The 23,443-nt window shown below is 43.7% G+C and overlaps 1 protein-coding gene across 8 annotated transcripts in view; it reads left to right on the forward strand.

The window, feature by feature from the left end:
* Positions 1 to 16,498: 16,498 nt before the first annotated feature.
* The window catches only part of SEPTIN11 (septin 11), an 88,251-nt gene continuing 81,306 nt past the window's right edge, over positions 16,499 to 23,443 (forward strand). For 6 of the 8 annotated variants that reach the window (XM_045857763.1, XM_045857766.1, XM_045857762.1 and 3 more), the window contains exon 1: positions 16,499 to 16,678. In XM_045857763.1, the coding sequence (XP_045713719.1) occupies positions 16,652 to 16,678 (27 nt within the window). In that variant the 5' untranslated portion in view covers positions 16,499 to 16,651. The remainder of the gene's footprint in view (positions 16,679 to 23,443) is intronic. The other 2 variants (XM_045857769.1, XM_045857767.1) reach the window with 2 other exon arrangements.

The following is a 23,443-nucleotide window of genomic DNA, read 5'->3' on the forward strand; positions in this document are numbered from 1 at the left end:
TGGAAGGCACACTGTGTGCAGAAGCCTATGGTATTGTTTCTGGGTCCCACCTGAAACCCTCCTGCACTGTAACCTCAGACTTACAAGTTACTGTAACATTCCTTATTCTAGGGAACAGACTCAAGAATCTTTGGTGCACATACTAGCTCCACATTTCTGTGATTAATTCCATAATCTTCAGGCTATGCCTACAACAATGCCATGTTTTAGGAGCAGTAATGAGCATAGGATTGCAGTCACAGCAAAAGGACCCCCAATCTGCCACTTACTTGCGATGTTACCTTAAGCAGGTAACCTTTCTGAATTCCAGTTTATTCAACTTTAAAACGGGATTAGTAGTACTACAGCAGGCTGTGTTGATGGCCTGCCCTGTAGCCCCTCTGCCCACTGCCACAGCAGGGGACAGCTCCTGTACCACTCAGCTGCCCACCTCTGTGCCCACCTTTGTCTCTCTCACAGCCCTGGGCTGCTTCTGGTGCACAGGGACTTGTACAGCCAAAAATACCAGGGATTAATATCCCCTAGGGCGACCCTGACTGACCTCAGTGAAACATTTTGAAGGACATTAACATAGTTCCTCAGGGAGCCTCCCAGCTGGGTTGAGCCCCTGTTACTCAGAGTGGTAACCCGCTCTTTAATAAACCCTGTGCTTTTCTCACCTGCCTGTCTCACTTTGCCCACTACTTCATTTCTGCACCTTCCAAATAAGCGACTTGCACACAACTTCCTGTCTTGGGTTTTGCTTTGTAAACCCTATTTCACAATTGTTGTGATAATTAAGAATGTGTGTAAAGCACCTACTAGAGCCTGTAGTAAGGCCCCAACAAATAGTAACTATTATATCTGACCATTGAAACAGGATGTCATGGTCCTAGGCGATGTTTAGATTGTGTTTCTCTAGTTAAGTGATGTTTACATCCTGCTCAAGCATATTTACATAATTTTATGAGGCACCTACAATACATAGAAAATGCTAGAGGGGGGAAAATAAAGAAAATAGAAAGAGACTCAGAGATATGGAGAATATACTGATGTTTTCCAGAGGGGAGGGGGTTAGGGGATTGAGTGAAAGAGTGCAGGGATTAAGAAGTACAACTTGGTAGTTACAAAATAGTCACAGGGCTGTACAGTGCCTCATAAGGAACACAGTCGATAATATTGTAATAACTGCATTGTGCCGGGTGGTACCAGAAATATCAGGGGAACAGTTTGTAGACTCTAGAATTGCCTAACCACTATGCTGTACCCCTGAAACTAATACAATATTGAATGTAAACTGTAATTGAAAAATAAAATTTTAATTAAAAAGTACCAGGCAGCACTATAAAAGAATGAGGAAGATAACTATACACTGATATAAAAGGATATATAAAATACATTGTTAAAACAAGGCATAGAATGATAGACATAATTATGTTTTTCTTTTTTGTAAAACATGGGGTAAGGTAGGAAATAAATGTATCTGCTCAAAGTTGCTTAAGAAAACTCTGGATACACAAGACACTAATCTCTGGAGGAGAGGAGTGGGACCCACACAGAGGATGAACAGGGTGGGAGACTACTCTAGACCATTTTATATTATGTTATTTTTTAACCACGTAACTATTTTACTTCTGAGACTGCTGATCTCCCATGAGTATCCATTTTTTATTTATTTCTTACACATATAGGATCCACCCCCCACGTTTTTATGGGGCATTTTAGTGTCGTATAAGAGATTACATATTCTAGCCTCCCCCACAGCTAAGTATGTTCATGTGACTGCGTTTTTGCAATGGATTGTGAGCAGAGGTACGCATGCTATGCCCGTGTCACACCCTTGAAAGGAAATTGGCTTTCTACTCCCTCTTCTTCACCCTTCCCATGGGCTAGAGGACCAGGGGTGCCCAACCTTTTGGTGTCTCTGGGCCACACTGGAAGAAGAGTTGACGTGGGCCACACATTAAATACACAAACACTAAGTAAAACTGATGAGCAAAAAAAAGTTTTTAAGTAAATTTAAGATTTTGTGTTGAGCTGCATTCATAGCCTCCCTGGGCCGTATGCAGCCCATAGGCCGTGGGTTGGACACCCCTGGACAGTGTTGGCAAGCCAGCTCTGATCGCAGTAGTGGACTAACAAGCAGAAGTTGATGGAGCAACAAGATAGCAATAAGGAATGTGGATCCCTGGGTGACCACAAGAAGCTTAGCAGCCAGCCCTCTCTGGACTGCTCACCACCTCCTGAACTACTTCATGAGAGAGAAATAAACATCTATTTTTTTTTGGCCACTGAGTTTTGGGGTATCTCTGTTGCACGTGGGTCACCGGCTAGCAGTGACCACGGCACACTGTGGATGGCTCGACAATACGCGAGAAAAAACACACATACACAGAGACAAACCAGTTTCTGTGGGGAAGTAGGGACAGAATGGCCACCCCCCCTAGTGGGGGAGCGCGCTGATTTACCGTCCATACCTGCTTTTATTAGGCTCATTTTGCATAATAACTCAGGTAACGTACAATACTCATTAGGGGAAGTAAGGAATATAGGAAACAAAGAACTCTGCCGGTCTATTGAGTTGGGGGTCAAAGAGCTGTAAGGCTGAGGAACAAACTAGCTTCCTCCTAAGACCCTTCTCATTCAACTGAGAGCGTTCTTAAAGAAGGTTTCACAGTAATTTACATGTTCTTTCTTAGGCCTGATCACCCCGGGAAATCCGCACTTCCCAGTACCGAACTGTACTTCCCCGTCATTGTTGCAGGCTTAGGTGGAGCGCGGGAACTAAGGCCACCGAGAGATAAGGAGATTTTCTTCCGGACGCTGAGAACTCAGACTTTGTCAAAGCCGAGGAGTGAGGGTCCATCACCCCCTTTTTGCTGCAGCCCCCCAAGTCCTTCTTTTGGGGGGCCTCCCAAAGTGATCGTGCCTGGCTTGGGTTGTTCCCCCGTGGGGAATCTTACCCGTCTTTGGCTAACCGACCAAGCTTTTTGGGGGTTCAGTTATGAACAAAGCAGCAGAAACAGCATTCCTGCCAGGAAGATAAGCTTTTGTCTCCTTGCCGGCTCACGGTTCCAAGGGCGTTCCCTTAGCCTTAGCCTAGGCGGGGGTCTCAGTTTTCTGATACCAGTCAGGGCGGTTCCCAACATATCCCCCTTTTTTAGTTTTTAAAATCAATTGTGGTCGTTAAGCCTGTGAAACCTACTTTTGCTGTTTTCGAATGCAAATCAGAAGAAAAGCAACATCTACATACATCATAAGGCAATAATAGAAATATAAAGCAGAAACTAAATTCTATGGGTGGTGAATACCTAAATTTCTAAATTCAGTGCAAGAAAACATATTAAGGGAAAAACAAAAGTAATAGGTCTGATTACATTTCAATCTTTGAGAGAAATTACACAGATATCAGGAAAGGCAAATTACAAGGCAGTTTGAGCATAATGCAAGCCTGACTTTTTACAAGAGGATTTCTTAACAGGTGCAGTTCTGCGCACCGACTCATCACCTACTTTCTTACGTGGGTGTTGAGTTTTAATTTTTACGCCTGCCAGAGTGGTTTCTCATACCTTCTCCCTTGTTTTCAGTTAGGACTGCTAAGGGTTCCATAAAGGTGGCTACCTGCTGGTCTCTGACACGACCCTGGGAAAACAATTTGCAAATACACCGAAGTACACAAATCAATATCACAATCAGTAAACAACCAGCAGCTCCAAAAACCCAAATTCTCAAATTAATTCCATCAAACCATGTTTTAGGATTCAGCCAATTAATATTTTCATTAAGGGCTTGAAAAATGTCCTGTTTGGTTAAACGTTGAATGTCCTGCAGCTGATGATGTAACTCCAACTGCAATTTATCAATTTGTCCTTTTAAGTTAGTGGAGAAAGCTCCCCTCAAGCGATGTTGTATATCAGTCCAAGTATGTTGGCTGGAATTCCATTGTAGCGGTGTGACGCACAGTCTGGAGAAACTAGGGTCACAGGTTAGGTATTGACGAGTCACGAGAGCGTCCTGGCGTTCGCCAATCCAGTCCAGTGCTGATTCAACTGCAGAAAGGCGGGTCAGGATCTCCTGATCTATTGAGCCTGTTGGACTAATTCTAAAGTAGCATTGATTAAACCATAAGTGCAACCAGGTGTTAACAAACTGTCGGACTCATAAGGAGAGCAGTGCATTGTTAAATGCTATAATGCCATTTGGATTCATTCATTTTCTGGTCATATTCTGGAGATAACAGATTTGGAAAGAGTTGGAAGGCACAATTAAATCATAACCACTATTAACGACTGATCTTGTTATATTTATGCAAAGAAACCTTATGTCATTATTCACTCCTTTAGAATGCCAAATTCTGGAGGGATCAGGTAGGGAGAAAAATATAAAGTGTGAAGGAAAATCCTTTTCCTTCTGCTATCTACCAGGCTTCTTAAAACTTTCACTTCCACAGACCTTCTGCAACATTCACAAACTCTCTATTCTTTTTCATACACTTTCTGATATCCACCAAGATTGCATCTCCATGTCTTATACCTTCAATTACTAACACACACCACATAATTCTTTCTTAAAACGTTTACTTCCACAGACTTTCTGAAACATTCACAAACCTTCTAATCTTTCTTTCATACTCCTTTTGATATTCACCAAGATTGCATTTCCATGCCTTATACCTTCAATTATTAACTAACATCACATAACTTCTTTCCTAAAACATTTACTTTTCCATTTATCTTTACAGTTTCCCATTTACATTCCTAGAGTGTGAAGTTTCAACCTTCCCTGGAATCCTCAATTTCCTTTTCAGAGCAGATACAGAGCAAAATCCATCCTTCTCTGTGGGGGTGAAGGTGGGGGCCTCCGTGATCTGCTCACTCAATTTGCACACCATTTCACTGTCAGAATCAGATTCATCATCATCTAGCTCTGTTTTCTTTGCCCAAATGAACTCAAGAGAATCCCTGACAAGCCTCCAGGTTACAAAGGTGTGTGCACCAATAGATATACCACTGTTTTGCAAAGATTTCAACCTTTCACCCACTTTTTCCGAAACATCAATGTCTAACGTCCCTCTATCAGGAAATGAAGGACAACATTTTCTTATAGATTGCAAAAGCTGAACCAAATGCTTTTCTTTCTTATACTTTGTTATACTTTCTTATACTTCCTTATACTTTGCTTCTTTAAGAACTTGTAATATACGCAGAAAAGATTTCTGCCCTTTAGTTAAGTTACAACCCGTGTTTACCTTCCTTCCTTTTTTTTTAAAGAAAAAGCTTACTTTTATTTACTTTTAATTGGCCAAAATAAATCACCTGATTACTTTTTTCAAGGCAAATCTTTTTTTTTCCCCAAACTTGAGAATTAAATTACTATTTACCCAATTATAGGCGGTCGCGAAGAGAGAAACGACCTAGAAAAGAAAGACCTACTTCCCTGAAAATTCAACGCATCCCACAACTTGCCCGAGAAAGAGTTCGGGGTCGTCGGCCCTTACCTGGGCTGTTAGCGCGCAAATCCACCCGAAGTTGATGCGTTGTCCACAGCGATGGCTCGTAGCCGCTGGTTCCAAGTGGTCTCGAACGGGGTCCCACCTCTGTGGTCCCGAATCGCTGCCCCACGTTTGGGCGCCAGCTGTTGCACGTGGGTCACCGGCTAGCAGTGACCACGGCACACTGTGGATGGCTCGACAATACGCGAGAAAAAACACACATACACAGAGACAAACCAGTTTCTGTGGGGAAGTAGGGACAGAATGGCCACCCCCCCTAGTGGGGAGCGCGCTGATTTACCGTCCATACCTGCTTTTATTAGGCTCATTTTGCATAATAACTCAGGTAACGTACAATACTCATTAGGGGAAGTAAGGAATATAGGAAACAAAGAACTCTGCCGGTCTATTGAGTTGGGGGGTCAAAGAGCTGTAAGGCTGAGGAACAAACTAGCTTCCTCCTAAGACCCTTCTCATTCAACTGAGAGCGTTCTTAAAGAAGGTTTCACAGTAATTTACATGTTCTTTCTTAGGCCTGATCACCCCGGGAAATCCGCACTTCCCAGTACCGAACTGTACTTCCCCGTCATTGTTGCAGGCTTAGGTGGAGCGCGGGAACTAAGGCCACCGAGAGATAAGGAGATTTTCTTCCGGACGCTGAGAACTCAGACTTTGTCAAAGCCGAGGAGTGAGGGTCCATCACCCCCCTTTTGCTGCAGCCCCCCCAAGTCCTTCTTTTGGGGGGCCTCCCAAAGTGATCGTGCCTGGCTTGGGTTGTTCCCCCTGTGGGGAATCTTACCCGTCTTTGGCTAACCGACCAAGCTTTTTGGGGGGTTCAGTTATGAACAAAGCAGCAGAAACAGCATTCCTGCCAGGAAGATAAGCTTTTGTCTCCTTGCCGGCTCACGGTTCCAAGGGCGTTCCCTTAGCCTTAGCCTAGGCGGGGGTCTCAGTTTTCTGATACCAGTCAGGGCGGTTCCCAACATATCTCTATTCCAGCAGCATAGACTATATCCAAATACAGGGTCCAGCAGGAGTAATTCCTGCTTTAGTGTGGTTGGTAGGGTAATAATATGGGTGTAATAATTTATAGTTTCAATTTGAACATTTCACCTACAATGGCATATGGTGTGCTTGAGCGTGATATTGTTATGTTACAGAATTACATGTTTATGACTTTGTAATAAAAGATTTGGTATAGATTCCCAGCTCATAGAAAAGGGGTGTTATTTGTACCAGCCCCTGTACCTCAAGTTGAAAAACTGCAAAACATATGACATTTGGCAGTGCAGTGCAGGGAAGCACACCCAGCTGTCCTGACTCCCAGCCCACGTTTTTCACCGTGAACGATTAAGGAGGCAGCCTTGCAGTGACCAGTTCTGCTCTCTTCCAAAGTCTATCATACCAACCAACCAATGTTCACTTCTGTTTGACCCAGGTGGAATTAAATGAAAGAGAACAAACGAGATATAGTGCTAGTGACTTTTGAAATCTTAGGCTGGGAAAGGAGGATTAATGGCAAAGCAAGTTGAACTTGGAAAAATTAACAAAAGGAGATGAATGCAATTCAATAGCTATCAGTAGATGATGTAGAAAGGAACTTATGACTGAAATAAAGGATGTTTTACCTCATTCAAATGGAATAAGTCTTCAGGAAAGAAGATGGGTGCAGAGTAACTCCACGAACTAGAAAGGTATTCAGTTGGCAGAAATTGATGATGGTAGAATGGTGGATAGTGAACGGGTTGAGACCAAAGGTATGCAAGTCATACTGCTGTCAGAATATACAGGTATGGATGCATAATTCCCTTCTCAGTCACTGGCAATATCTAGGGGGACCTCAACTACATAAATGTTCTGTGCTTACAAATGGAATAGTACTGACACCACAATGACAGGCCACAGGGAAAAATGAATTATCTGAGAATTACAGATGCCAGAACTAAGGGTCTGACCCAGCTCCAGGGCTGGCTGCCAAGGAGAGTGACCAACAGGCCAAGTCATCATACTCCAGTGAGCACGTCATTTCACAGGATGCTGGTTAATGAGATTAGACTTTAAAAGAGTGTGTATTAAAGAGTAGCAAAAGCCTACAAGGACTGATACTTACTTGTAGACTTAGGTAATTCTTGCTTTTAAAAAGAATACCCAGAAATTTTCAAAATTTGGATTTTGTTTTTCAAATAATACTTGCCACAAGAGGTTGAACAAGAAAGGATGAAAGCCACTGATTGGTGCTGATATCATGTCATAAAATAAGCAAGAGAGAGAGAAAAAAAAACTCAACTTTTATTTTGTCTCCTCTCTGAAAGAGAATGATTTCTAATGAAAAATATAGAATAAACATGATTAAAAGAAGTAATAGATGTAATTATTTACATATAAACTATATTTAAAAATATGAACAACAAAAAAATGCCACTGAAATCCATTGCAGTAAATGAGCAACCAATTTTTATTTTTTATTTTAGAGAAAGGGTAAGGGAGGGAGAGAAACATTGATGTAAGAGAAAACACTGATGGCTGACTTTCTCTGTAGGCTTTCCAAACCCTGACCAGGGACGGAACCTGCAACCCAGGCACGTGCCCTGACCAGGAATCCCACCGGCAACCTTTCACTTTGCTGGACGATGATGCCCAACCAACTGAAGCCAATTGCTTTAAGTCAGTTAGACTTTCTAGGCCTAAATGAAAGACTTTGAGTAAGTGATTGTAGAATCAATATTAGTTGGTTTTGGAAAGCCAGAGAAAAATAATGCCAAAAAAATTGAAGAGGGGCAAATATTGTCCTGATTTACAAAGAGAATAAAAAGTGGTGGAAACAGAGGAGCTAGAAAATTATTGGTAAATTAAATGATTTCTAGAATAAATTTTTAAACAAATGTTTTAACAATAGGCAAAGAGATTGAGCTCATGATGAAAATTTCAATCAATTTTTTTGGTTTTCACGGATACCTATCCAGGTCTCAGTGGATGAGAGCATTTACTGCACATGTTTCATATGGAGAAACTTAAATAAAGCGGGTACGTCAGAGCTGTAAACCCTTGCTCATCTAGTATGATCACCAGACCAGGAGCATCAGTATCACCTGGGAGTCTGATGGGAATGGAGACTTTCAGGCCCCAGACCTACTGATTTAGAATCTGCATGTTCAACAGGATTCCCAAGTGATTCCTATGTACTCAAACTTGAGAAGCACTGAAGCAGGCAAAGTGAGAAGAACATATGAGATGGCAAGGAACCCAAAGACTAATAACATTAAGAGATCATTACCACTCCTAGGGCTGCAGGAACAAAAGGAGGAAATTTATGAGACTAGAACCAGTGGATATATTAAAAAATCATTGACTTATATACTTTAAGTGGGTGAATTATATGGTATGTGAATTATATCTCAATAAAACTATGAAGAAGAAAAATACATAAAAAATACATGCAAAATCTGTATGCTGAAATCTCCAAAGTATTACAGAAAGAAAGCAATAGAAATAAATGAAGTAATATACCATGTTCATGGATTGGATTCAATTTTGTTAAGATGTTAATTTTCCCCAGTGATTCTACAGGTTTAATGCAATCCCAATTAAACTGCACCATTTTTGGTAGACTTTTCCAACTTATAAAATTTACATGAAAAGCAAAGGAACTAGATTAGCCACAATAATTTTTTAAAGATTTTATTTATTTATTTTTAGACAGAGGGGAAGGGAAGGGGAGAGAGAGAGGGAGAGAAACATCAATGTATGGTTGCCTCTTGCACACCCCCTACTGGGGACCTGGCCTGCAACCCAGGCATGTGCCCTGACTGGGAATGGAACCAGAGATCCTTTGGTTTGCAGGCTGGCACTCAATCCACTGACCCACACCAGCCAAGGCATTAGCCACAATGATTTTGAAAGAGAACTACATTTAAAGACTTGTTATAAAGCTACCGGAAGCAAGGCTGTGTGGTGTTGGCAAAAGAGTAGACACATTAGTCAGTAATTAAACAGAAGAGAGAGTTCCAAAATTGGCAAGTACATATAGTTCAATTGATTTTTGACTAAGGTACAAAGACAATTCAGTGGAGAAAGTTCAGTCTTTTCAACATGTAATGCTGGAAAAATTGTATATGTGAGAAAACTAACATCAATCTTTATCTTAGACCACATATGAAAGTTAACTCAAAATGGATTGTGTGTCTAAATGTAAAAACTGAAACTATGAAAACTTCTCAAAGAAAAACAAAAATTTGGTGGGGGAATTTTTAAAAATAGACACCAAAAGCACAATCCATAAAAGAAAAAAATCAATAAATTATACTCCATCAAATTTAAATTTATGCTCTTTTAAAAGATTTTATTAAGGAAATAAAATGGCAAGCCTTAGAGAGAAATAATTTTTAAATGTATCTGATAAATTACTACATCCAGCACCTACACAGATAAGTAATAAGAAAACAACCCAATTAAAAACAGGTAAAAGACACATAGTCAAAGAAGGTATGTGGTGGGCAGAAAGGCAAATGAAAAGATGCTCAACATCATTAGTTATTAGAGAAATGGAAATTAACATCACATTGAGGTACTACTGCAAAACTGTGAGAATGACTACAAATTCGAAAGCTGAGTGGGTCTACCTCTGGTGGAAAGCAGAACAACTGGATCCCTATACATCGCAGTGAGTTTTAGAACATTTTTACCATCTGAAAAATAAGTCCTGTACTCCCTAGCTGTCATCCCCTGGAGCACTGAGCAACTGCTAATGCAGTTTGTATCTCTATAGATTTGCTCATTTTAGACATGGAAATGAAATGATGTAAGTGGTCTTTTTGTGACTGGCTTCTTTCACATAGCATAATGCTTTAAAAATATATCTATGTTGTACCATTAGCCAGTACTTACATAACTCTTCTTTATGGTCAAATAATACTCCATTAAATGGATATACCATATTTTGTTTATTTATCAGTTGATGGACATTTGGATTGTTTTCACCTTTTAGCTACTGTGAATAATGAATATTTCTGTATAAGTGTCTGCATACATATATTTTCATTTCTTTCGGGTATATACCTAGAAGTAGTGACTTTGTGGAGTCATATGGTAACTCTACATTTAACCATGTTAGGAACTGCCAAACTATTTTCCAGATTGGTGTTACTGTTTGACACTCACCAAGAGTGTATGAGGGATCTAAGTTCTCCACATTATCAGTGACACTTTTTATCCCGTATTTTTTATTACAGCCATCCGAGTGGGTATAAAGGGGTATCTCCTTCTAATGATGCCAGGAATCTTTTTCATAGGCTTGTTGCAGTTTGTATATTTTCCTTGGAGAAATGTTTCTTCAAAATTTTTAACCATTTAAAAATTGGGGTGTCTTGTATTATGAGTTGTACAAGTTCTTTACATATTCTAGATACAAGTCCTTTATCAGATAGAATTTGCAAATATTTTCTACTGTATAGGTTGCCATTCACTTTATTGACAGTGTCCTTTGAAGCATGAGTTTTCAATTTTGACAGTCTCTAATTCATTTATTTTTTTCTTTTGTTACTTGTACTTTTGGTGTCATATCTAAGAATTCATTGCCAAATCCAAGATTAAGAACATTAGTCTCCATTTTTTCTTCTATGAGTTTTATAGTTTTAGCCAATACATTTAGGTCTTTGATACATTTTAAAATAATTTTTGTACATGGTGTAAGGGTCTGGATTTGTTCTACTGCATCTGCCTGTACCGGTGTCCCAGCATCACTTGTTGAAGAGATTATTTTTTCTCCATCGAATGGCCTTGTCAAAGTGAGTTGACCACAGACCACCAATGGGTTTATTTCTGATCTGCACATTCTATTCCATTGATCTTTGTGTCTACCCGTATGTCAGTGTCATACTGTCTTGATTGCTGTTACTTTGTAGTAAAATTTGAAATTTGGAAGTGAGAATTCTTCAAGTGTTAGCTACTCTGGGTCCCTAAATTTCTATATTAATTTTAGAGTCAAATTGTTGAATTTTACAAATAAGCCAGCTGCGATTCTAATAGGGATTGTAATGAATCTTTAAATCAACTTAAGGAGTATTACCATCTTAACAATATTAAAATTTCCAATTTATGGACACAAAATGTTTTTCCATTTACATAGATTTTTAAAAATTTCTTTCAATAACATTTTTGGGTGTAAGTTTTACACTTGTTACATTTATTCCTTAGGATTTTATTCTTTTTGATGCTATTGTAAATAAAGTTTTCTTAATTTCATTTTTGGATTGTTCATTGCAATTGTGTAGAAATACAACTCATTTTCGTATATTGGTCTTATATCAGTACAAACTTGTTGAAACTCCCTTATTAGTTCTAATGATTCTTCAATGGAGTTTTGGGGAATTTTCTAGATACATGTTCATGTCATCTGTGAACTGAGATAGTTTTACCTTTCCCTTTCCATTCAGATGCTTTAAAATGTTGGAACACTTTTACATACATAGTGTTGCTGGAGGGGCTCAGGATTTGTTGGTGCTTGTATTGTCTGAAACAAAAGTGGCAACAGCTTGTAACTTACTCCTTGTCTCTTAAAGTGTTCCTTTCCATTCATCATTTTTACTGGCATCAAGGTGATCTTGTGTTAGATTTGGCTCTGTGCAAGCCACAGAAAGAAACCCTAGATAATTTAAACTAAAAAAAGAAAATAAAAAGTTACAGAATGCATAGACTCTAACTATTTGTACCGGTTTTGTGTCACTTAAGGTTCAAACTGACATTAACAGTGTCTGGGCAAGCTTAGATCACATGCTCTCTTGGATGCATTTTGGTGGTAAAACGAAGGATCTGATGAAAAGCAACTTTAGGAACCTCTTTTGTAGAGGCATTTACTTTCCTCCAAGGTGGACATACTCACTGGGAAATTTCCCCAAATAAATTGAGGTTTCATTAAAAAGGGAATAGATCCTGTATTACTAACAGTGTCAAGTATTCACTAGAGATCTTTCCCAAAATGCAAATATGTCACTTTGTTTGACCTCTTTGACTTTTCATTTCCCACAGAATGAATTTATAAACCCTTAGCATGACAATAAAGGTTTTTCTAGCCTAGTCTCTAGCCTCATTTCTATTCCAATGCAGCTCAACATCCATTGATATATCAGACTTTGTGCTGTAAGCTGAAACACACAGGAGCACTCTTGCCTTGAAATACTCAAAGCCTCATAAAGGATGTACATTAGTATAATCACCTGTCAATTACCTAACTTGTCTTGTAATAATAGCTATGGTGACCATAGGTCCTGGTTTTTGCCTACTGTCTTAGTATGCCAACCCTCTTTTTTCAATCTCAAAGGTTTTTAAATTTAGACAATAATAATAGCATACCTATGACTTTTCAATTAACTTTCAGCAAAAACAATTCTGTCAAGGACTGACTCTGTTAAGGTCCTAGCAGGAATGGGATGGTAAATTCCTAACGGATAATTTGAGTAGAGTTTAATAAAAAGACTATTTGCAAGGGTGTGGGATAAATGTAGAGAGACCACAAGGAGTGTACCCTGGGTTATCCTGAAGCAGAACTGTGACCCTTGGCTGAGGAATGCAGCCAGCCTGCAGTGGTGCCACGGCTAGGAAGCCTGGGGGCATAAATACCAGCACTCCTTTCTTTATTGTACTGTGGTTGCTCACCGTTGCCTGCACTCACATGGCAGCTGAGGGAAAGAGAGCCCTTTCAAGCTCCTGGGGGGAAAAAAGGAAGGTGAAGAGTGGATCTGACAAACATGTCCTCCATCATGACTCACTGTTACTACCCTATTTTACAATAGAAAAAGATGAGATGGAGAAAGGCTAATTTGCACTAAGTCACATCTCTAGTAAGTAACAATCTAGAGCCGAAGTGCCCTGTTCTCCCCATTCTACCAAGCTCCCTCCAAGGCTCCCAGTCTAACGATGCCAGAACACCTGTGCTTCCCACAGCATCATCGCCCTTGAAACCGCTGAGTCTTCATTCACCCTGTATTCCCTTGTTCCGAATGTCCCCTTTGATGTCTTCCCTGTTCTACCTCCTCGGTGAAGGGTTTCCTGTCCTGACAGGAAAAGTGAATAGCTCTTTTGTACTGTGCTTTAAAATCCCTTAATTCAGGTATCTCTTCTAGGATTTGAATTATTTCTCAGCATTGTTTAAAGATCTGCCTCTCCGCAGGCTGTGCACTGATTAGGAGTTGAAGAAGCATCCTCCTTTCAAATTTTTCAGTTCCTAGCACAGTGCTGGGAAGAGTTAAAAAGGTAATCTAATCCCTTAGCAACTATCATTAAACTGTTTTTAAAGATGAAAAATTGAAGCATTGAAAGGTTAAGTAATTTGCCCAAGGCCACATAGGTGTGTTGGTAAAGCTGGTTGTAGAATGATATTTAAATAACTTCAGAATGAAACTGACATTCTGAAATAGCCTTTCTTGTCCCATAGTAATTAAATTGTATTTTTATTCAATATGTTTATGCCTACGTGCACAAAAATGTCAGGGAGGTGGGAATTTAAGACATTGTTCCTAGTCAATGAAAATTTCAGGCAGAAGCTGGGTAAACTGTAATGATTTTGTCCTAAAAGAGTCTCTTCAAACAGTTGAGATCTTGGAATAAATGACTTTAAGCTTTTGTGATGAGAATAAACTAACCTACCCACAAAGGTAGGGAATTCATACTCTTAGAATCTAATCAGCTGTTTTCAACATAAGCATTTACAAAGTAAATTAAAATAAAAGTTAATTGATTGCCCTGACTGGTGTGGCTCAGGGGACTGCATGCTGGCCTTCCAATGGAAAGGTTACTGGTTCGATTCCCCCTCAGGGTAAGTACATGCCTGGGCTGCGTGCAAGGTTCCAGTCTAGGGGCATGCCAGCGGCAACTGATGTTTCTCTTCCTCTCTCCCTCCCTTCCCCCATCTCTAAAAATGCATAAAATCTTTAAAGAAAAAGAACGTGGGCTCTGGGGGTCAGACCAACATGTACTCTAACCCCTGCCAACCACATTATTAGCTGGGTGACCTTGAGCAAGTTATTATTTCAAAAAAATCGATTGAATCCTGCCGTCTGGCCTGGTAACATAACAGGACGGAAAGCTGGTGTGGAATTGTCCTTCCATTCGGTTAGCAGCCTGTGGAGCTGTCTTTCCACAGGGTTTACCAGAGACCCTCTCCCCATGGGAGAAGGAACACGTCTGTATACAGAAAGCAGCAGATGGAAGTATTTCTCTTCCCCCGCCTTTTGCATCGCACCGTCCATGTGGTAATCTTAATTCAACACTTAACTGAGCCCTTACTGTATGCTTGACATAAAATGGTAAAGCATGCCTTCAAAAGATTTTAAGACTAGGGCGCAAAAATTGGACAAAACTGAAGAGGTTACTCGGTGTCTGCAAGTCTGGGTCCGCCCACGGACTGAAACGGCCCCTATTCGGAGCCTCTCATCTTTCTTTCACTCAGAGTACTTTCATCATACTCCCATCCCTGAGGGTTCCACCTGCATCCTGCCGGCGGAATTCAGCCTGGGTGGCCTGGATGGAGCCCTTGGACCCCTCTGGGGCAATCTGGCTTCTGCCTCACAGCAGCTGGACTCCCGCCCGGAGATCACTCACCCTCAGCCCAAAGTGGGGTGGCACTTTCGAACTGGGGTCCCCCCCCCGCCCGCCACCCTCTCTCCCGGGCCAGAGATGGCAGGAAGGGCACACGCGAGGCTCCAGAGAAACCAGGTTGCTGGAAGTCTCAGGTCAGACTCTGAGGCGCCCCCGTCTAAAGAAGCATTTGTCTTTGACCTAATTCAATAGGTCCTGGTTTTCCCTCAGGGTGCAATCCCGTGGGCTGGTCACAGCCCTTCACCGCCCTTCGCCTCCTCTTACCCTTGCCCTTCCATCCCAAAACTAGGTCCCCTTCCCCGATCGATCGGACGCTGTCCTCAACCACCTTGCTGCCCTGGGGCCCCTCTCGGGCCCTGCGGGGAGCTGCGGGAATCCACAGCACCTCCTCGCCATCAGGACTTCTCCTGGGAGCCGTACCACCCGAGCGCAACAGGACTCTGCCATTGCGCCCCGCACACTGTCACGCAGTAACGCCCCAGGGGCTGTTGGAAAAATCCTTCCCTCCCGCGGAGGAGCTGCCAAGTCCCACAGTCATCCCGCCTGGCGCCGCCGCAGCCGTGGAGGCCCCTAGGCGCAACCCCCGCGCGCGCCTCCGGGTCGCTGGGTCTGTCTCCAGCGACAAAATAAAGTCGTCTGAGCCCCCACGTGTGACTGGCGGGCTCTTGTTACACCCAGGGAGGCCTCGGCCCCTACGCTCTGGGTCAGTCCACAGCTGCGCTCGTTCTCCCGCGGGGAAGTCCTCTTGTTCCGCTCAAACTGGCGGGGGTTGGTCGTCCACATCAGCAGCGACCACGGCCTCGTCCTGCCCACTGTGGTCTCCTACCCGGCCGAACGCTTCAGTGACAGCTTCCAGCTGCCTCTTTTTAAGTATCTCCTTTATGAATAGACTTCCGTAGGAGCAACTCTTCCTTTGTGGGGTCCTGCCCAGCCCCACCTCGGTCGCCCACGGATCTCCCTGGTGGCCCACACACTGGTCCACGACCGTTCCTCCGGGTGGGGCGTGCTTGCCCGGGGCTAACTCTCCGCAAGACGCTGTCCCCGCGGACCTGCTTTGCCCTGCACCCCTCGCCCCTCTCCGCAGCGGCTCCAGCAGCCCGTGTCGCGTAGCGCGTGGCAGAACCCGGGGCTGGGACCCCGGCGCCCAAGCTTTTACTAGGACTCCGGCACGTGGTGCAGCAGGGGGTGGCGGCTAGCGCATTGGCTGGGGGCCTTTCGGTGTCACCGGAGAGGGTCCCTTCCGGGCCCACGGTTACGTCCCGGGAGGGCAAACCTGACCGTTTGCGACTGCTGACCCGGGCTAGAGGCCCGCCCACCATCCTCCCTCCAACCGCCTCGGCCTCGGCGCGCAGGCTTACACCCCTTTCTGGGGAAGCAAATGGTCCCTTCCAGGCGGGTGGCCATGTTGCTCTAATAAAGCAGGAGGGGCGGTGGCGTGGGGGGAGCAGATGCCGCCGGCAGCGCGCGGGATCCGGGCGCCAGCAGAGCGCAGCCGCGAACGAGGCGCGGGGGAGGCGAGCGGGAGCCGGAGCAGCAGTCAGTGTTGGCGGAGAGCACCCGGGCGCAGTCGGAGCCAGAGAAGCAGCTGCGATGGCCGTGGCCGTGGGGAGACCGTCTGTGAGTGCCGGGGCCTCCTTGCCCTAGCCCGCTACTCCTCCGGCGCTGGGTGGTCCCCGCTTTGGGGAGGGTGCCGACTGCAATACCAGGAGCCCGGGCGGGGGCTCGGGAGGCGGCGGCGGCGCCTGTGGGTGTGTGCATGAATTTGGGCGCGCGTCTGGGGCTGAGGGGAGGGCGAGGAGCCCCGAGGCTTGGCTGCCGCGTGATGCAACAGTGCATCGCCTCGTGCACCCCGATTCCTGGGATGTGGGAGAAAAAGGACCTCTCTCCCATCTTCCATTTAGAAAGATTCTTCTAGCCAAGGTGTTTCTCGGCAGCTTCACTCTCTGCGCGCACACCTTTTTCCTCGTGACACTCGAGAAAAGCGCCGGGTGAGGGGGTTTCCTCCCGGCTCCCCCTCGCGGAGGGGCGACCGAGCCTGGGAATTGTTAGCCGAAGCGTGTCATTCGGTTGTAGAAGCGGGTCAAAAATAAAGGGGTGGGATTTCCGTGGTGGTTTCCCCAGTGCATTGTGAGAACCCGGACACCCCTAGGCGTCCACGCGGGTGACCCGGCCCTGCCCAGGATGTGGACAAAAGCCCTACACACACACACACACACACACACACACACACACACACACACACACACAAAGTTTTCAAAAGGCCCCCTTGTCGGGGTGGGTGGAGGTATTAAAATACTCTGCGGATGGAAGGATGGGGGCGGTGGGCTGAGGAGGCGGGGACGCGAGGAAGAGGAAGGGAGGGTGCCTGGAGAATACGCTGCCCCTCGGCCCGGGGCGTGGGAGGAAGGCAGTGGGATGCTCCAAGCCCCGCGTCTGCGGGCGGGGCACCGGCAGCGACTCCTGGGGTGCGCGCCGTGGACCCCGCGGTCTTGGAGGGTGTGGTTTCAGTCGGTGCCCCGCATCCCGGGTTGCCAGGCAAAGGGAAGGGGCCTCGGCGGCCTTTCCTTTTTAGTGAAGGGAGTAGACCTGGGTGGGAAAGGCGGAGCCCTCTTTCTTTCTTTTTACCCATTTCTTTGTCGATGTTCAAATTCCACTTTCGCCCCGCCGGCTTCGGGGGCGCTTCGCTTGGGGATTTTCCTGTTCTACCCCCTTCCTTTCCTTTGCCTTTTCTTCTCCTACCCGTAACTGAGGAGCTGCAGGTGGTGGCTTGAGATTTTGTAGATAGAGAGAGAAGTCCTTCGGAAATACGGGAAGCTCTGAGCCCCTAGAAATGCAAGCTTTGCGCTCAGACTCCGGGCTCGTCCTCCTAAATCCGTGCAGAAACACACGCTCCCCTGCCTCCACCCGCCGTCCTTCTGCTCCGGGAAGTTCGCAGAATTCCTCGGCGTGTTCTGACTCAGTTTGGTGATTCTTCTGCCGAAGTGTTTTCAAAGACGCCCTCCGTGGTCAGAAAATGTTCAGTGGTCATATCGAAGTGTAACTGTGGGTCGTTCAGGCATTTTAAATTCTGATAGTTAATGACATGCTCTTAAGAATTCAGATCTCCTTGCACACAAATAATGCTTCTGATAACTAGTGGTCAGAGATTGCTGTTATTAAATGAATTGGTAGTCTCTGGGCTAATCTTTTTTCTGTGTGTGTGTGTGTGTGTGTGAAAATCGAGGTCCGGAGGGGTCAAGTTTGTCTGGTTAAATGACTCCCTCCCCCACTGTACTTCCAAGGCACAGAGTCAGAGAACTACAACAGCATCTAGTTGAGGTAACTGGGGAGCATCTGGGAATGCAAGTGTTATGTGGGGGGTGGGGGGTGTCTTTTTCAGTGATACCTACTGCTGGTGCATTCTTGAGGCACGGGGAAGTGGAAGAAATAATTTGCTGCACATTTTCTCTAAATTAGTTGGTTCATATCTGTCAGTTAAATAGGAACAGTATGTGGATTTAAGATTTAGTTGTGTGGCCATAATCATATCCAACACTAGGTCTGCCAACCAGATGTGAGCTTAATCCCACAGAATTCTTGTGGAGGACCTCGCTCATTCAAATAATAGAGATATTTAAAAGTGTGTGCACAGAGGAGGTCAGTGCTTTCTCTGCACATTCCCTGCTGTCACTGGAATGAAAATGAAATTACTTACAGTTTAGAAACAGAAGACTTCTTTCTTTGAGTTGTGGTATGGGTGACCAGGAGTTGACTACAAAGTTGAAGCCTTTTCATACATTTCCAAGGAATTGTTGAGTGTTTCACTTTGTTCTTTGCCCCATAAATGTCTCGAGTGTAGTGTCCGTAGTTTGTCTTCAACACAGGCCCAGTACATGCAGATTCTCCAGACCCAGCTCCAACGGGTCCACACTGCATCCTTTTGGTTAGAATCCTCTGCCCCTTCTGTGCCCTTACCGATTCTGTGATTAAAGCAGAAGAGTGTGGGGAGAAAAGAATCACTCACAAAGTTGGTCTATGTGTGAGAGTTTCTCTAGTTACATCTTTAGAATTACATTTTTTACAAAGAGTTGCTTAAGAAAACATGAGTATATCTCCTTGCCCTACCAAGTTCCTTCCCCGTGCAGATTGAAGGAAAGATTGATCAGAATAATTTCCCCTTAATTTTAGACACTTTAAAAAATCATGTATTGGTTTTAGAGAAAGAGAGGAGAGAGAGGCAGAAAAGCATTGTGTTGTGGTTCCACCCATTTGTGCATTCCTTGGTTGCTTTTTGTGTGATCCCTGGCTGGGGTCACGCCACAACCTTGGGGAATGGGGAGGATGCTCTCACCAACTGAGATACCTGGCCGGGACTAACTTTAGACATTCTTGAATTTGAACATTTTAGTGTGATATCCCAGGTAAATAGGACCTTTTACTAGGCAAAAAAAATTTACTATACAGTCCTTATATAATAAATGCAATAATTTGTGTCTTGTGAAGTGGTTAGAGTAGTCCCCGCCCCTTATCCACAGTTTCAGTTTTCGAGGTTTTAGTCACCCATGGTCCACCTCCGTCCAAAAATAGTAAGTGGGAAATTCCAGAAATAAGCAACTCATACGTTTCAAATTGCCCGCCATTCTGAATAGCATGAGGATGAGCCATTTGCTCAGTCCAGCCAGGGATGTGAATCATCCCTCTGGCCCACTTTGTCCAACATATCCTGGCTGTGTATGCTGCTTCCCCTTAGTCACTGAGTAGCAATCTGGATTACCAGGCTGACGTGCCATGGTGCTTCTGTTCAAGTCACCCTTGTTTCACTTAATAGTGGCCCCAAGGCACAAGAACAGTGATGCCAGCAACTCAGATATGCCAGAGAGAAGTGGTAAAGTGCTTCCATTCAGTGAAAGGGTAGAAGTTTTTCATAGAAAAAAGAAAAAATATTTTATGCTGATGTTGCTAAGATCTACTATAAGAACAAATCTTCTACCCATGAAATTGTGAAGAAGGAAAAAGAAATTCATGCTATGAGATCACATTTATGTAACTCTTATTACAGTATGCTATTATAATTGTTCTATGTTATTATTTGTTATTGTTGTTAATCTCTTACTGTGCCTAATTTGCAAGTTTATCTTTATCACAGGTATGAATGTACTGGTCAAAGTTTCAGGCAGTCACTGGGAGTCTTGGAGCACAACCCCCCAGATAAGCAGGGAGAACTATATATTTAGTATAACCATTTAAACCTCAATGCTAAATTCAGATGTTTCTTAAGTGGATTTGTTCTTCACTAGAAAACAAAAAGTCCAGTTTTTAGTGTGATACTGTTTATTTCTGTTTTAATCTCATCCCCTGGCTCCTGCACTTTCCCACGGACAGTTTTGGAGCGTGGCTCTGAGCAGACCCAGAAGCACATCTGTGGTTTCTGGAGTACGACTGAGGATTAGTAAGAGTGCTTCTCCCTGAGGGATGTGTCCATGTTTTGGATGAGTTAATATTTTTGCATCCAAGTCCCAGGACAGCTATTGTTTTCATTTTTAAGCAGAGCATGGTAATTTACTCTACCTGAGAATCAGGCTTTTTGTGGCTGATCTGCTCTCTGATTCACTGGCTCTTAAAGTGTGGTGTTGATCCAGTTGTAGAGTCTAGGAGTTGATAGGAACCCTAGAGGTCCTTTGGTTCAGCCTCCTCCCTCGTGCAGAAATGTTTATCACTGCAGAAGGTATGTGTTTAAACTTTTCCACTGGTGGACATTCCCTATGATACCCTTAAAGAAACATGCTTAATTGTTTTTCTATCTGCTGAGCAAAAAGAAATGGACAACTGTGCTCATTCATTCACTCACTTAACAGTATTTATTGAGCACCTCCCATGTGCTAGGTGCTGAGGACACATCAATTGGCCAGAGAGAAATTCCCTTCTTACCCGAGCTTTCATTTTCTGCGATACTTAGTGTCTGTGTGTCTTAGTGACAAACTTCAGTGGAGTCTGTAAGTCGTTTAGGGAGAAGGACACGTCTGCTGGTTGCTGAGTCAGCAGTGGTGATGCAGATAAAGGGGCTTATCTGTCTGAGGATCCTTACAAGCAGTTCCTGAAGACTGGTCTGTCTCAGCAGGAGGGCGGGGACTACCAATGAAATGCTATTTCCTCACGTTGTAAAAGTGCCATTTCGAGACTTAAGGATGTCACCCCACATGGAAGGCTGTGGCTGTTGTATCTGGAGAGAGATTAATGGAGCTGAAAAAAGTTCAGGGAATGGCCATTCAATTATAAAGGGGCTGTCATCCAGGGGGAGGTTTTTTAAAATTAGACCTCTTTAATCAGCGATGTAAATTATACACATTAAGGCTCTATAAGCAGTTATTAAGGGAGCCAAGAAGTGTTTGAGGTGCAGTAATCCCTCCTTTTTAAATCTTTTGAAAGCTGTAGATTTCTTTTATCTTTTAAAATATGTTCTTTAAAAATAATGTGTCTATATCACAATGAAAAAAATAGACTATAGGAATTGCCTAAAAGAATGGAACTACACATATCGCACCAGCCTGGTATAAAAGCTCTTAGATCGTTAGTGTGTTCCAATGAACTTTCTGAGGTTTGCAGCAGCAAGCATAACCCATCCCAAATAAACGGCTACTTAGAAAGCAAACTCTGCACTTGTGTGGACCCTGTCTGACTATTTGGACACTCATGAAGGAAACAGATACTTAGTGCTTTCGAAGAGGCCACCCCGTGTCTGTCCAGACACAGGGACGAATGATTTGGATGGCCTACTTTGATTGATTCCCTGAAGACCCAGTGTTTCTACCCACTGGTGATGCCACAGCCGATAATGATCTTAGAGTTTAGACTCCCTGTGGAGCAGGCTGCAATCAGAGCTTTGTGTGCCTGTGTTTCTCCCTTAAACCTGGTTGGGACTGGGGCAGGGGTAGGGGCTGCTCTTGGGTTTTTATCATGTATTGAGAACTGTTTCTGGCAGCCTTAGCTAGACCTGTCAGTTGGGGTAAGCGAAGCTGAACCTTTATTTAAACAAAGACCCAGCAGATCTACAGCTTTTATCCTTTTTCCCAAGGAGACCTACTTTACAATGTAATTAATACCCCACTCCCCCTTTTAAAATTCAGATTGACAGAAAACTCCCTTCCAACTAAACAATACCTCTCCTGACCCACTCAGGCCTTCTGGCAGTCCATCAATGCAGCTGCTGTTGCACATGAAAACAATACTTGGGCTGAGGTGATACAGACAGACTTCTACAAAGAATTTGCTGGGTGTCTAAAGTCACATTTGCATAATCTCAGATTTTGCCTGTGGTGTAAATTAGGAGTCTGTTCCCTGGTATGACCAGAGCCAAGGCCTTTGAGCCACATTTTTTTTTCTTTTTAAGGATATGTGCCTGTGATGTGAGTGCCTTGCTCAAGTCAAAGGACGCAGGAGGTAGAACTGTGTGGATGCATTCTGTCCACCTACTGAACTCTGAGCCGTGGGGCAGGGTGTGATGTGTTGGTGGTGGGAGCAAGCTGAGGTAGAGAGGTAGGAAAGGCTCGTGCTCCAAAAAGAACATCTTTGATACCTACCTAACTAAGTGGGAGCTTTGTTTCTGCTGGTTTTGTGTTTTAAAAACTGGTAAAAATAAGCCCTGGCTGGCATAGCTCAGTGGATTGAGCGCAGGCTGTGAACCAAAGTGTCGCAGGTTTGATTCCCAGTCAGGGTACATGCCTGGGTTGCAGGCCGTGACCCCCAGCAACTGCACATTGATGGTTTTCTCTCTCTCTTTCTCCCTCCCTTCCCTCTCTAAAAATAAATAAATAAAATCTTAAAAAAAACCTGGTAAAAATATATGGAACATTGTATCTGCTTGTTTTTAATTAAGTAATATTCCTTAGGAAAGAATTTGTGATTTTCTTATTAACTTTTTTCATATAGACTTATAATCACAATAATATAGGTAGGTTAGAAGTTGCAAAACAAAACAACCCTCAGTAGCCAAACACATCAATAATCATCCTTGGCTTCCTAATCTGTCTGCTTTATCAGATATTTCTCGTGCGCTTTCTCTGCTCAGGTGCTGAGGTTGTGATGTTGGGCATTTGAGATGCTCTCATCAAACATCTCTGAAGGATGGGTAAGCAACAGAAGTTAGCAAGGAAAGTGGGGTGGAAAAGTGTTGCAGGCCAAGGGAACAGCATGTGCACAGCTCTGAAAGTGAGGCCGAGCCTCTTAAGGAAATCCTGTGTGACTGTGATGTCAGTGTTCAGAGTGGACAGGAGTGAGGCTGGGCTGTGGGAAGAGATTGAGACATAAGCATATTTACTACACAGCGCTTTAAAGATTTTATATTCTGTTCACACCTGTCCTTCAATTTAGGGTGTCTCAGATTCTAGGAACTGGTTGATGGGAGAC

Source organism: Phyllostomus hastatus, unplaced genomic scaffold, assembly GCF_019186645.2.
Source record: "Phyllostomus hastatus isolate PE091 unplaced genomic scaffold, TTU_PhHast_1.1 phas_scaffold_1674, whole genome shotgun sequence".
Lineage (NCBI taxonomy): Eukaryota > Metazoa > Chordata > Mammalia > Chiroptera > Phyllostomidae > Phyllostomus > Phyllostomus hastatus.